The sequence below is a fragment of the Rhinichthys klamathensis genome, unplaced genomic scaffold (assembly GCF_029890125.1).
Source record: "Rhinichthys klamathensis goyatoka isolate OS25496 unplaced genomic scaffold, OSU_Roscu_1.1 h1tg000003l_1, whole genome shotgun sequence".
Classification (NCBI taxonomy): Eukaryota; Metazoa; Chordata; class Actinopteri; order Cypriniformes; family Leuciscidae; genus Rhinichthys; species Rhinichthys klamathensis.
This window is the reverse complement of record NW_026606556.1, coordinates 4,699,252-4,710,735: the sequence shown is the minus strand read 5'-3', so window position 1 is coordinate 4,710,735 and position 11,484 is coordinate 4,699,252. Positions and strand designations below refer to the sequence as shown.

Below are 11,484 nucleotides of genomic sequence, written 5' to 3'. Positions count from 1 at the left end.
GAATACTCTGGCCAGTAACACATTTTGACAAATACCTCTTCTTTTAGATTTACCTCGTCTTACTAGATTAGTAAGGTATTTAATTTAAATGAGAACTGTGTTTGTTAATAAAGAAATGTTATTCTGTTTATTATGTAAAGACTTAATATTGAATGAAAAAACACCCAGTATCTCTCCCCGTATTTAGTAGGCATTATTTCCCCTGTATGTTTTGCAAAATACATATTTTAAATACAAAAATATGCCGGCCATGAATGAATGGACACTAAAAAAATAAAAATAAAATATATAGGATAAAAATATATAGGATATATAGGATAAAAATAGCGAAAGATGACCCCACCTTCATCTTTTTCTCCTGACCATAGATGACACTTATGAATTATGATGAATGGCTATGCTATCTTTAATTTTGTCATTTCATCTGAATATAATTTTCATCTATGACCGTGTATTATGTTGAATATCAAAGTTTTTTGTGTCTATCTGTTAATGAAGGTTTTGTGGACACCTTCATGTTTTTAGATGTGTGGAGAATTGTCACACAAGGCCCCAAGTGGCAAGTTGTTACTAGTGTAATATTTTTTTATTTAATAATTTGTGGGGTTATTATTCAATATTTCCATAGATGTACATTTAAGACATATTCACTTTCATTAAAATCTGAAAATTTGCATTCATAGTGTTACTATTATGACATATTTTCAATTAAAATATGGGCAATTAAATAAGTAAATATTCATATGCCTGTATATAAGTCATAGAATAATTTTACCTTTCAGATGAGTCTCTTTTACAGGGATTCTGCTTTGTCTGTCATTGCGTTTTTAACTATTATCAACTAAATTGTCAAAGTAGGCTACATTTTTTGTACAGTTTATTTCGGTATTTTACATTACTGACACTTTGTTAAAATATATATAAATATTAATAAGAATTATGTCAAAGGTCTTTTATGGGTTGGGTTGGGTTGGGTTGGGTTTGGGGGGGGGGGGGGGCAGATATTTCATTTATTTCAGATAATAACAGATTGGATGATGCATCATCATCATCCTGCACATGCATGCCAAACTTATATCTAAAATAATTACAATTGAAAAGTAAATCCACATTCTTAAAGGGGCATCTTCCCCATTATATAAATTAGGGCATGCGGACCTATCCAATATGTCAATCCTTGAATGAGTTTCACAAACTGATAAAGAGGGGAAACTTAACTAAAATGATATTCATAATATAAAACTGTATTTATGTTTAGATTTTTTTCCTCTCAACTCTTCAGCTATTAATTATACCATAATAGAAACAACAGATGTGTAGTCACATTTGGCAGACGCAGGAATTCAATGTAGCTTAGATGAGCAGCACAAGTTTTTCTCTTTCGGGTGAACTATTGATTTTTTCTTCCTCTTTGAACCAAAGTTTCTCACATAAACAAAACCACCCCAGGGAAAGGGGCAGATGTTCCCTAAAGGACGACGGCACGCGACAGTCCTCGAGTCTGTTGAAGAATTCACCTCTCTCTCTCTCTCTCTCTCTCTCTCTCTCTCTCTCTCTCTCTCTCTCTCTCTCTCTCTCTCTCTCTCTCTCTCTCTCTCTCTCAGCATTTTCTCAAAATAGAATTTGATTCAAGTAATTAAAAAGTAACTTCCTACACCGGAAGCAGTTGATTCACAGTGCGTTTTATTGTTTCTTCTTGTTTTTTTCATAATAAGCGCGCCACCCGAGCCATGCACGCGACACATCCTTTGTTATTTTAATCAGCGCGAGTCCTTGCTGCGTCATGATGGGGGGATCTACTATCAATATATTGTATTGTCCTTTTCCTGAACACAAAATAAGGTTAAAACGAATTCACATGCTTGATGCCACAACACTTTCATATGGGACTGCGCCGTCTCATTCAGAGAGAGAAAAAAAAAAAATCAAACATTTGCGCTCTACTTAATTTTTGACGGATCTGCGCCGATTCGCAGACACTCTCCCACAAGCCGTTACTCTGTGTTCCCACGGCCACTTCCAGCAGCTTCCCTAACCATATGGCCCTTCAGCGGCATTCATGTGCTGCTTCTTTACATGCTTCCAGTCTCATTCGGAGGAAGCCCGCGTGCGCGCGCACTGTCCAGAGAGGCAGAGTGGAGACATGCAGTTGTGATGTGAAAAAACGCCATTTGGTTGGTAGCAGATGGTTGGCTTGGGGAGGGGGCTGTACGCGTCTTCAGAGAGAGTCCCCGAGGGCTCCCCTTGTATTCAGAATCAATGAAAATTAAAGCGCAAAGAAAGATGAAGAGTCAGAGCTCGAGTCCCGGCTTTGTTTGTCGCAGCTACTGGTGGGCAGGAGTTAAAGTACAACAGCCCCCTATAGAAACACTTAAGTTAAACAGTCTCCCCATAGTCCACCTTCAGAAAAGAGGAGGAATGCGAGAAAGGAGCTTTCTGCTTGATTTAACCAGGACAGAATCGCGTGGCATAAATTATGCTTGAAAAGAATAAGCGAAGTGGGCATAAATCTGAGGGTTTTCAGCATGCTTTTCAGTGACGCTTTGCTGGGCTAATCGGGAAATGTGTGCAACGTCAGGGCAAAGAATAGTGTGATGATAGCTGGGTGACACGGTTCCGCTCTTATTTACGGCCAGCGGTTCAATAACTCTCCGGAGTGTGATGCAATGACACCTGTCGCGCGATAACATCCCATCGCATCAGCAAACGCGTTCGATTAAACAATAATGCATGCTTCGAATAGGACTGAATTATTTTCTTCAGATCTGCTCATCTAGCTCCCTACAACGCGTAACTGTGCACGTATTGTTGCATTCCTCTGGATTTGAAAACCGCGAGCGCTTTTAATTAACGCACTAATGAAGACCACCCTCTCTCTCTCTCACACACACACACACAAACAAACGCTCACGAGAAAGAGCGAAAAGAGCGCGAGCGCGATTTTTTTAACAATATGAACGATTAAAAAACGCATTGGAAACTTCCTCGTCAAATTAAACGCAAAATAATTGATAAAACACCAAAACAACAGAAGCTGCTAGGTACTTTTGTGAGGGATGACGTGTAGAGAGGGGAGCTCATTCTCATTGTGAGGGGAGCAGGTGCTGTGTGAATTACCATACAGCTGAGAGCACAGAGAGAGAGAGAGAGAGAGAGAGAGAGAGAGAGAGAGAGAGAGAGAGAGAGAGAGAGAGAGAGAGAGAGAGAGAGAGAGAGAGAGAGAGAGAGAGAGAGAGAGAGAGAGAGAGAGAGAGAGAACTTATTCTCCCCACACACAATAACAAAGTGCCTTAATGACAGCCACGCGAACGACACACACCAGTTCAGCGTTTACAATCCAGATGGAAACTCGAACTTATAGAGTCACCAAAACTCAAACCACTGAAATGAAAGATGTGTTGTTAAAAAAAGCAAAGACGGTTCATAAGGATAAATATGTTCTCTTTGCATGACCTGATTATGCGAGGAGAATGGCGCCTAATTCGACTTGTAAAAATGTTGTCATCTAAACGGAAGTAAAATGCCACGGTAAAATTGGCCATATATTGCTTTAATTTATGGAGAAAATTAGAAAATCATCACAAGGTTAACTGATAAAAAAGTTTAGAAAAAATTAATAAGGAATGATGGTTTGACATTCTGTTGTTATTATAATGTTTTACAATAATAAACCTTTTACTAGCTCAAATATGTAATCATTTTTACCTGGTTACCAAAGTTACCTGGTTGCCTTAAAAATTTGAGTTCATTGAGATAGAAACTCAAAATATTATGTTAAGTTGATTGGACAAGATACAAAGTTTGAAAATATTTTTTTTTACAGTGATGAACATTACAACGACCTTTTTAACGAACTCAATAAATAGAAAAAAATGAAAAAGTTAGCACACATGTAATATGTAGCATACGTTTTAATGACTAATATAAGACAAAGATCCACTTTTCAGTCATATTGCAATGAACAGCCCAGAAACACCACAAACCCCGCTGTAGACTTATTTGTCCCGTTATCAGGAATGCGACATTCCTGCAATGTGTGATGTAATTTGTGGTTTTAGGTCAGAGTGGGATGTACAGGATTCTCAAGGTTGCTTATTTTCCTGTATGTAAATTATTTTTTTTACTCTCTCTCTCTCTCTCTCTCTCTCTCTCTCTCTCTCTCTCTCTCTCTCTCTCTCTCTCTCTCTCTCTCTCTCTCTCTCTCTCTCTCTCTCTCTCTCTCTCTCAGTGGCAAATAGTTGCACATTTTACAGCTCAGTGACCATTTGCCGATTTTTTTCTTCTTTTCTTGGGGAGGGGGGTTGTTGGGGATGGTGTGGATTGAAAAGTGTCCCTTTGTGACAACCAGAGCCAGATTGGGGAGTAGCTCATTTGCATCTCATTACCCTAGCAGTCTCTGCCTGTATATAACCGGCCGCAGGAGGACTGGGACACTAAACACGCACAATCCAGTCAGTCTCTCACATGGAAACAAGAGTATACGGGAGGAAAGTTTGGATCATTTCCACGCCAATTGTATAAACGGAAAATAAGATAAGAAGAACCCTGTTCCTGGGTTTTCTGCATTTCCCCCCCTGCTTCCTAAACTAAGTGGACTGCAAACTTTTGACAACTTGGAGTATTCGCCTTCTGAGGGAATTTGTTCGTCCCCGTTTTTTTTTTGCGCATCGGGGTTTCCTCTTTATATTCGTATTTGGGATTTAATTGCTTGATTTTTTTTTTCAAGGGAGACTTTCATGGGCTTGCATGAGCAGATAAAGTGAACGCAACAGAGCATCTGCCTGCACTGAGTGGAGAACTTCGAGCCTCAATGATTTATTGAGACACGGTCTCATACAATCGCCTGGCCCGTGGAAGCTTCACAACACAGTTCAGATCATCTCCACCATGGGACGACTTATGATAGCGGCTTTGCTGTGTGTCGTGATAAGCCAGGTAATTAAAGTCAACGTCTGATTTACTGTACGTGAGCAATGATCTCACATTATGATGGCAACTTTTAGTAATTGATTCTATTTGCATGTCTTTTCAGGGGTTTTGTTCTGGGGTTTTCGAGTTAAAGTTGCAGGAGTTTCTTAACAAGAAGGGGGTGACAGGCAACGCAAACTGCTGCAAAGGATCCGCGCCAGAGGCTCAGCAGTGTGAATGCAAAACCTTTTTTAGGATTTGCCTGAAACATTACCAAGCCAATGTATCTCCAGATCCTCCGTGCACTTACGGTGGGTCCGTTACCCCAGTGCTCGGATCAAACTCCTTCCAAGTTCCCGAGAGCTTTCCTGACAGCTCGTTCACCAATCCCATTCAGTTCTCCTTTGGATTCACATGGCCGGTGAGTAGTTTGTGTGTGTGTGTGTGTTTTTTTTTTTTTTTTTTTTTTTTTTACATTGTAGGCTACTGTATATCTTGATAGCCTACATTTGTTCGTTTTGATGTGGTTTATTACAGCGTAATGATCTATAAGGACTCAGGATGTGGGTATTTAGACGCTTTAGCGGGTGGGAAAAGTCACATCCCCTGGGTTGAAATATAATTGTCAGCTCAGTGTGAAATTCCGAAACCTTTCATTTTACTGCAGTAAGTAAGTGTGAAATCGGAAAAATGAAGCTCGAATCCCCAGTGCGATCACACCTCAAGCCATTCACATCTTCCGTTATATGTAAATCAGCAGGGAAGTGTGGAGGAATGCGTTTCTAGTCTAATCTTGACCTTTCAACTCATATTAACACGTAATTTTCTATGTTTTAGGGAACATTTTCGCTGATTATCGAAGCGTTGCACACCGATTCCAACGATGATCTGTCGACAGGTAACGCGAAATGCATTCAACAGAAGTTACGCTTTTGTTCATCATTGTGCGGGAATGAGCTAACGCAAAATTTAAAACGTCCACAGAAAACCCAGAACGTCTGATCAGTCGTGTGACCACCCAAAGGCACCTGACAGTGGGCGAAGAATGGTCCCAAGATCTACAGGTCGGTGGGAGGACAGAGCTGAAGTACTCGTACAGATTCGTTTGTGATGAGCATTACTACGGCGAGGGCTGCTCTGTCTTCTGCCGTCCCCGCGACGACACTTTCGGCCACTTCACCTGCGGAGAGCGCGGAGAAATCATCTGCAACTCCGGTTGGAAAGGACATTACTGCACAGAACGTAAGTATAAACTATATTTATCACCTGTGTTTTGAAAGTTTTTAGTGCATGCTTGCTTCGGTATTTCGCGAGGAAAAAAACAACAACAAACTTCGTCGCTATGGTAGCAAGCAACAGGCGTTTGTGTGATTCAAATGAGGGACGTTGGCCAAATAATGGCACGCGTGCCATAGATTAAATGTAACGCCTGATTGGTTACTTGGCAGAGCGCTGGGCGCTGATTGGCTCGGAGCGGTGAGGTATTGTTGGAAGGGGGCAGCTGCAGAGTGAAGGTAGACAATAGAGCAGCTGTCCTGCACTGGCACCATGTACACCAGCTGTCCACCCTTATCTGCGCCGACTCTGGGACATTATGGGGAGGGGGTTGGATGAACAGAGTGAAAAAGGGGACTTCTGACCCACAGTTAGAGAAAAAAGGGGCTTTTGTTTAGGAAGCTTTTGTATGAGTGCAACTGTGTTAACCAGAGTGTCCTTCCAATGGTTGTGAGGAGAACTTTTTGTTGTTGTTGTTACCCACAAAGTACGAGTGAGCAGCTTGGTCAAGCTGTGCCAGAATAATAATAATAATGGAGTCTGTCAGAAAGGACCTGGTAATAATAAATGATTATTTCTCTTTATAGCAATCTGTCTTCCGGGATGCGATGAAGACCATGGGTATTGCGACAAACCCGGTGAATGCAAGTAAGTGCGATGTAGATTTTTAACACTCAACCTTCATTGCTGTGGAAGTTAACAACATACTAACTGGTCCTCTGTGGTGTTTTTAGATGCAGAGTGGGATTTAATGGAAAGTACTGTGACGACTGCATCCGCTATCCGGGCTGCTTGCATGGCACCTGCCAACAGCCATGGCAATGCAACTGCCAAGAGGGTTGGGGAGGCCTCTTCTGTAACCAAGGTGAGCCTTTGGACATCATAAACTGAGTAGTTGAACAAGTTGTTGGTTTAGAGTTGTCCATTGACTCTGGACGCAGCAGAGAAGACTAACCTACATGTTTTATTTTGTGTTGCAGATCTTAATTACTGCACACATCACAAACCGTGCCAGAATGGGGCCACTTGCACCAACACTGGCCAGGGAAGCTACACCTGCTCATGCAGACCTGGCTTCACCGGAGACAGCTGTGAGACTGAGGTCAACGAATGCTCTGGCAGCCCGTGCAGAAATGGAGGAAGTTGCACTGTGAGTTTTAATAAATATACGAGACAATTCAATCTCTGTTTTATGTGTTGTATAGGACTTGAGTTTTGTTCAATGTCCTAACTTCTTCTCAATTGTTCCTCGGATTTCACAGGATCTTGAAAACACCTACAGCTGCACATGTCCTCCTGGTTTCTACGGAAGAAACTGCGAGCTGAGCGCCATGACTTGCGCCGACGGGCCGTGCTTCAACGGTGGACGCTGCGCTGATAACCCTGATGGAGGATACTTCTGTCAGTGTCCGACGAGCTACGCTGGTTTCAACTGTGAAAAGAAGATTGATCACTGCAGCTCCAACCCTTGCTCGAATGGTACATTGATTGCTCCCATTCAAATCCCTGAAATGCTGAAGAGGGAGTGTTTGAATCAGTTGTCTCATGTCTTCTATCTTACTCTTATTCTGCAGGTGCCCAATGTCTAGATCTTGTGGACTCCTATCTTTGTCAGTGTCCTGAGGGTTTCACTGGAACGCACTGTGAAGACAACATCGATGAGTGTGCCGCCTATCCCTGTCAGAACGGCGGCACGTGCCAAGACGGACTCAACGACTACACATGCACCTGCCAACCTGGATACAACGGAAAGAACTGCACCTCCACGGCCAACAAGTGCCTCCACAACCCGTGCCACAACGGTGCCACTTGTCATGAGAGGGATGGACGCTATGTGTGCGCTTGCATCCCGGGTTACGGAGGACGTAACTGTCAGTTCTTGCTCCCGGAGAACTCACAGGGACAAGCCGTTGTTGAGGAAGCCGACAAAAGATACTCTTACGCCGAGGACGATGGAGCCTTTCCTTGGACGGCGGTTTGTGCTGGGATTATTTTAGTGCTTTTAGTCCTGATCGGCGGCACCGTCTTGGTCGTCTACATCCGTCTTAAGCTGCAGCAGACGAGCCAGCAAGTCGACAGCCATAGTGAGATCGAGACCATGAACAACCTGACCAACAACTGCAGCCGAGACAAGGACTTGTCCGTAAGCGTCATCGGAACCGCGCAAGTAAAGAACATCAACAAGAAAGTGGACTTTCAGAGCGACGCCACAGCCGGAGAAAAAAACGGATTCAAATCTCGTTACTCTCTAGTGGATTACAATCTTGTTCATGAGCTAAAGCCAGAGGACTTGGGTAGAGAGGACTCTGAGAAGAGCGAAGCAACAAAATGCGAGGATTTCGAGTCCGACTCAGAGGAGAAACACAGAAATCATTTAAAAAGGTAAATATTGTTGTGTGTGGATTTTGGTTACTTTAGACAAGGTGTTGTTATGCAGTACTAAAGTTGATTCTTTTCATTTTCAGTGGTTCTTCAGAGAGGAAACATACAGATTCTTTGTGCAAAGACACAAAGTACCAGTCAGTCTTTGTTTTATCAGAGGAGAAGGATGAATGTATTATTGCAACCGAGGTAAGTCCAGAAGCTTTCTCTTGTTTGAAGTCATGAGACATTAGTCTGCAAATCTCAAATGTAGATTTCTGAACGCTAGATTTATGCCATTTCTTCTTGTTCCAGGTGTAACGCCACAACGGAGCTGTAGCTCATCTTGTTCTACAGGAGGTTTTACTCCAGTAATGCTGCTCAAACCAGAGGGAAGGTTTCCTTCATGTGACTGCTGCTGTGAAACTTATGTTGAAGGTGATATTCAGAATGAGCTGGTTCTCAACTGAAGTAAACACAGTGACTGCAGGAAAGGACGTTGGGCCATACTGGCTCGGACTCTCAAAGTTTGTTTCCCAGGAACGTGCCAAGTGGACTCGCTGCACTTCCTGTAGGGACGGTTTTACCTCATTGCACTATGATGGGTTGTATTTTTAATGTATTTAACACACATTTGAATCGAATACTGTGTATGCATATGCACTGACTGCAGTGTGTATCTGGAAGTTCTCTGATCGTTACATAGATCAGTTGAGGAAAAACACTGCCATCAAATATGTTTGTTACTGATTTGTTTTTGGAAAGCTTGTATTTCTTTTATTTAAATGTTATTTGTGATCGATGTGTTTGTGGTTTCTTTTTTTTCGTGTGCGTGAAGTTTGATGTAATTTAAAATCTTTTTCATTTTGCAAATTTGTCTATTGTAAATAAGGCACTTCGGGTCGATGTGACTTTTCTGATGTAAATGTATTTAAACACGCTGTCAAAACTTACAGGAATTGTTTTTATGACTGTTGCCCATGAAAAAAAAATCACCTTAATATTTTTCCAAATAAATCCTGTATGAAATATCACGAAATTGGTCAGGTATTACTGAGTTATTGTACTGAGTTTGCTATCTTTAAATCATTTTGTTCATTTTGCCAGATTTATGTGACAAATGTAGCATGTTTTCCTTTTTAACCTCACTGAGTAAGACAAAGACACACCCGGTAAAGACAAATTACAGCCTCGATCTTGATGGCAGGGTATTTTTGGGATGCAAGAGCTCTTTGACAAAAACATCAAAACCACTTTTTGCAAATGGTTTGGGTGAAGTTTCTGTTTGGTAGAACTTTTTATGTCAAAGCTGTAGCCAAGCTCATTATGTGACTTTTATAAAGCAAAAGGAGAACAGGAACACTCCCTCCCTTACCATTTTAATATGTATTAAACATGCAGTATTTTCTTTTTTTATCATTCAGAACAATCTGCAAGCATAGATATTTAAGGGTTAACATATTCGAGCAGACCCCTGAATAGAACTATTGAAGTCCTTCTGGTGATATGACTTTTCATCCTATTAAATGGTATTTAAGGAATGGCATTTTATGGGTATTTAGAGCATAAGAGAGCATATCATTATGCTTTTTCAATATAGTTATTTCAATATGGAAAGTAATTATACTGTCCAATATTTCCTTTCGATCAATAACTGTAAAAATTAGAAGTGATTTGAGCTCTGTAGAACTTGTAGAGTCTTTGGTTGCGGGTTCAGGGAGGATACAGTGAAAAGTATTCACTGGTATTAGCCAACTGTTGGACAGTTGCTTTCACATACCACGCTAAGCTTTTAACTTAACTTTTTTCACTCGCACAATAGGATTTCGCTGAGTTGGAAAATAACAGGAGACAGGCCTAAAGCAGTTCTTTTGTTTCTTCATTCAGTGTAGGCCTGACGCACTGCGGCAAATATCTTCTATTAGATCTTTTTCAGTTGTGTGTGTTTTCAGCATTGTGTTTGGTGTGTGATTCAATAGCAAAATACTTATGCTATAATCTTATTTTAAAACATCTCATCAGGCTCAGGGTGAAAATGTTTGCAAGTTGCAAGTTGTGCTTACCCATTACTCCAACATATGCGGCAAGCTATAGTGTAAACAGTTTTTGTACAGTTTGTTGTTGTTAACAGCAGTACACATCCATATTGTGTTCCTCATTAGTTTGTCCTGTTCAAGAAAGACCAAAAGATGTGATGCAATGGACACTTTTCACATTTCTAGGGTTCTCAGAAGCAGAAGTCATCATAGTTGTGGTGAATATATACTAATACAAATATAACTTTTGCATTCCCATTTGCTTCAAAAGCGAAAAATAGCGTTTCTACGACTTTCTAAACAAAATTAAGAGATTGATTACAGTTGTCAGAAAAGAGAAAGATTGCTAATTTGCCATCACTCCCTCGGCTACAAACACTCATGCAGCAGCTTTAACTGGTTTTCTGAAATGTAATGCCAAGGTAATATAACACAAAGTATAGTTCTAGTATTCAAATAGGGTCTATTGAGAGATTTAGATATGCGACCTTATGAACAATGTATAAAACATGATTTCAGTGTACAGTTCTTTTTTAACAGTATTTTGATCTTAATGATCAAATGCGAAGGGTGCTCATAATGCGTTCTAACCAAGTGTTACAGTGAATAGCTTCGCCCACAGTGAAATCTCATTGGTCCAGTATATTAACTCTTTCCCCACCAGCATTTTAAAATAAATTATTTTTGATAATTTTCACAAAACTTTCATGTCCAACAGAGTATTTTGTTGTATGACTATCTGAACATGCCATACATCATAAAGAGTTCTTACTTTTTTAATCAACACTTGATTTGATTTAAAAAGTTGCGTTTTTGTCAATGATTACAACGTGCATAATCAATGCTTTTATCGATTTATTTCTTCTTCTTTGCCTGTGTTTTGATCCGGAGATTGTACTCTTTC

The 11,484-nt window shown here is 40.7% G+C and overlaps 1 protein-coding gene across 1 annotated transcript; it reads left to right on the top strand.

Annotated features, from left to right (window-relative positions):
• The first annotated feature begins 4,283 nt into the window (after positions 1 to 4,283).
• Positions 4,284 to 9,599, top strand: dld (deltaD). The gene is made up of 11 exons (XM_056249942.1): positions 4,284 to 4,935; positions 5,033 to 5,329; positions 5,746 to 5,806; positions 5,893 to 6,150; positions 6,771 to 6,831; positions 6,918 to 7,048; positions 7,164 to 7,333; positions 7,446 to 7,662; positions 7,758 to 8,565; positions 8,649 to 8,754; positions 8,860 to 9,599. Exons 1-11 carry the CDS (start codon positions 4,888 to 4,890, stop codon positions 8,863 to 8,865), a joined length of 2,163 nt encoding a protein of 720 aa, XP_056105917.1. The 5' UTR covers positions 4,284 to 4,887; the 3' UTR covers positions 8,866 to 9,599.
• The last annotated feature ends 1,885 nt before the right edge of the window (positions 9,600 to 11,484 follow it).

What these genes read in the sequence shown, in the direction of transcription:
- dld (XM_056249942.1), top strand. Translation starts at nt 4,888, where the DNA reads ATGGGACGACTTATGATAGCGGCTTTGCTGTGTGTCGTGATAAGCCAG. An exon ending in CCTTTGGATTCACATGGCCG is followed by an intron (nt 5,330 to 5,745) that starts GTGAGTAGTTTG and finishes TCTATGTTTTAG; the next exon opens with GGAACATTTTCGCTGATTAT. An exon ending in AGGACATTACTGCACAGAAC is followed by an intron (nt 6,151 to 6,770) that starts GTAAGTATAAAC and finishes TTCTCTTTATAG; the next exon opens with CAATCTGTCTTCCGGGATGC.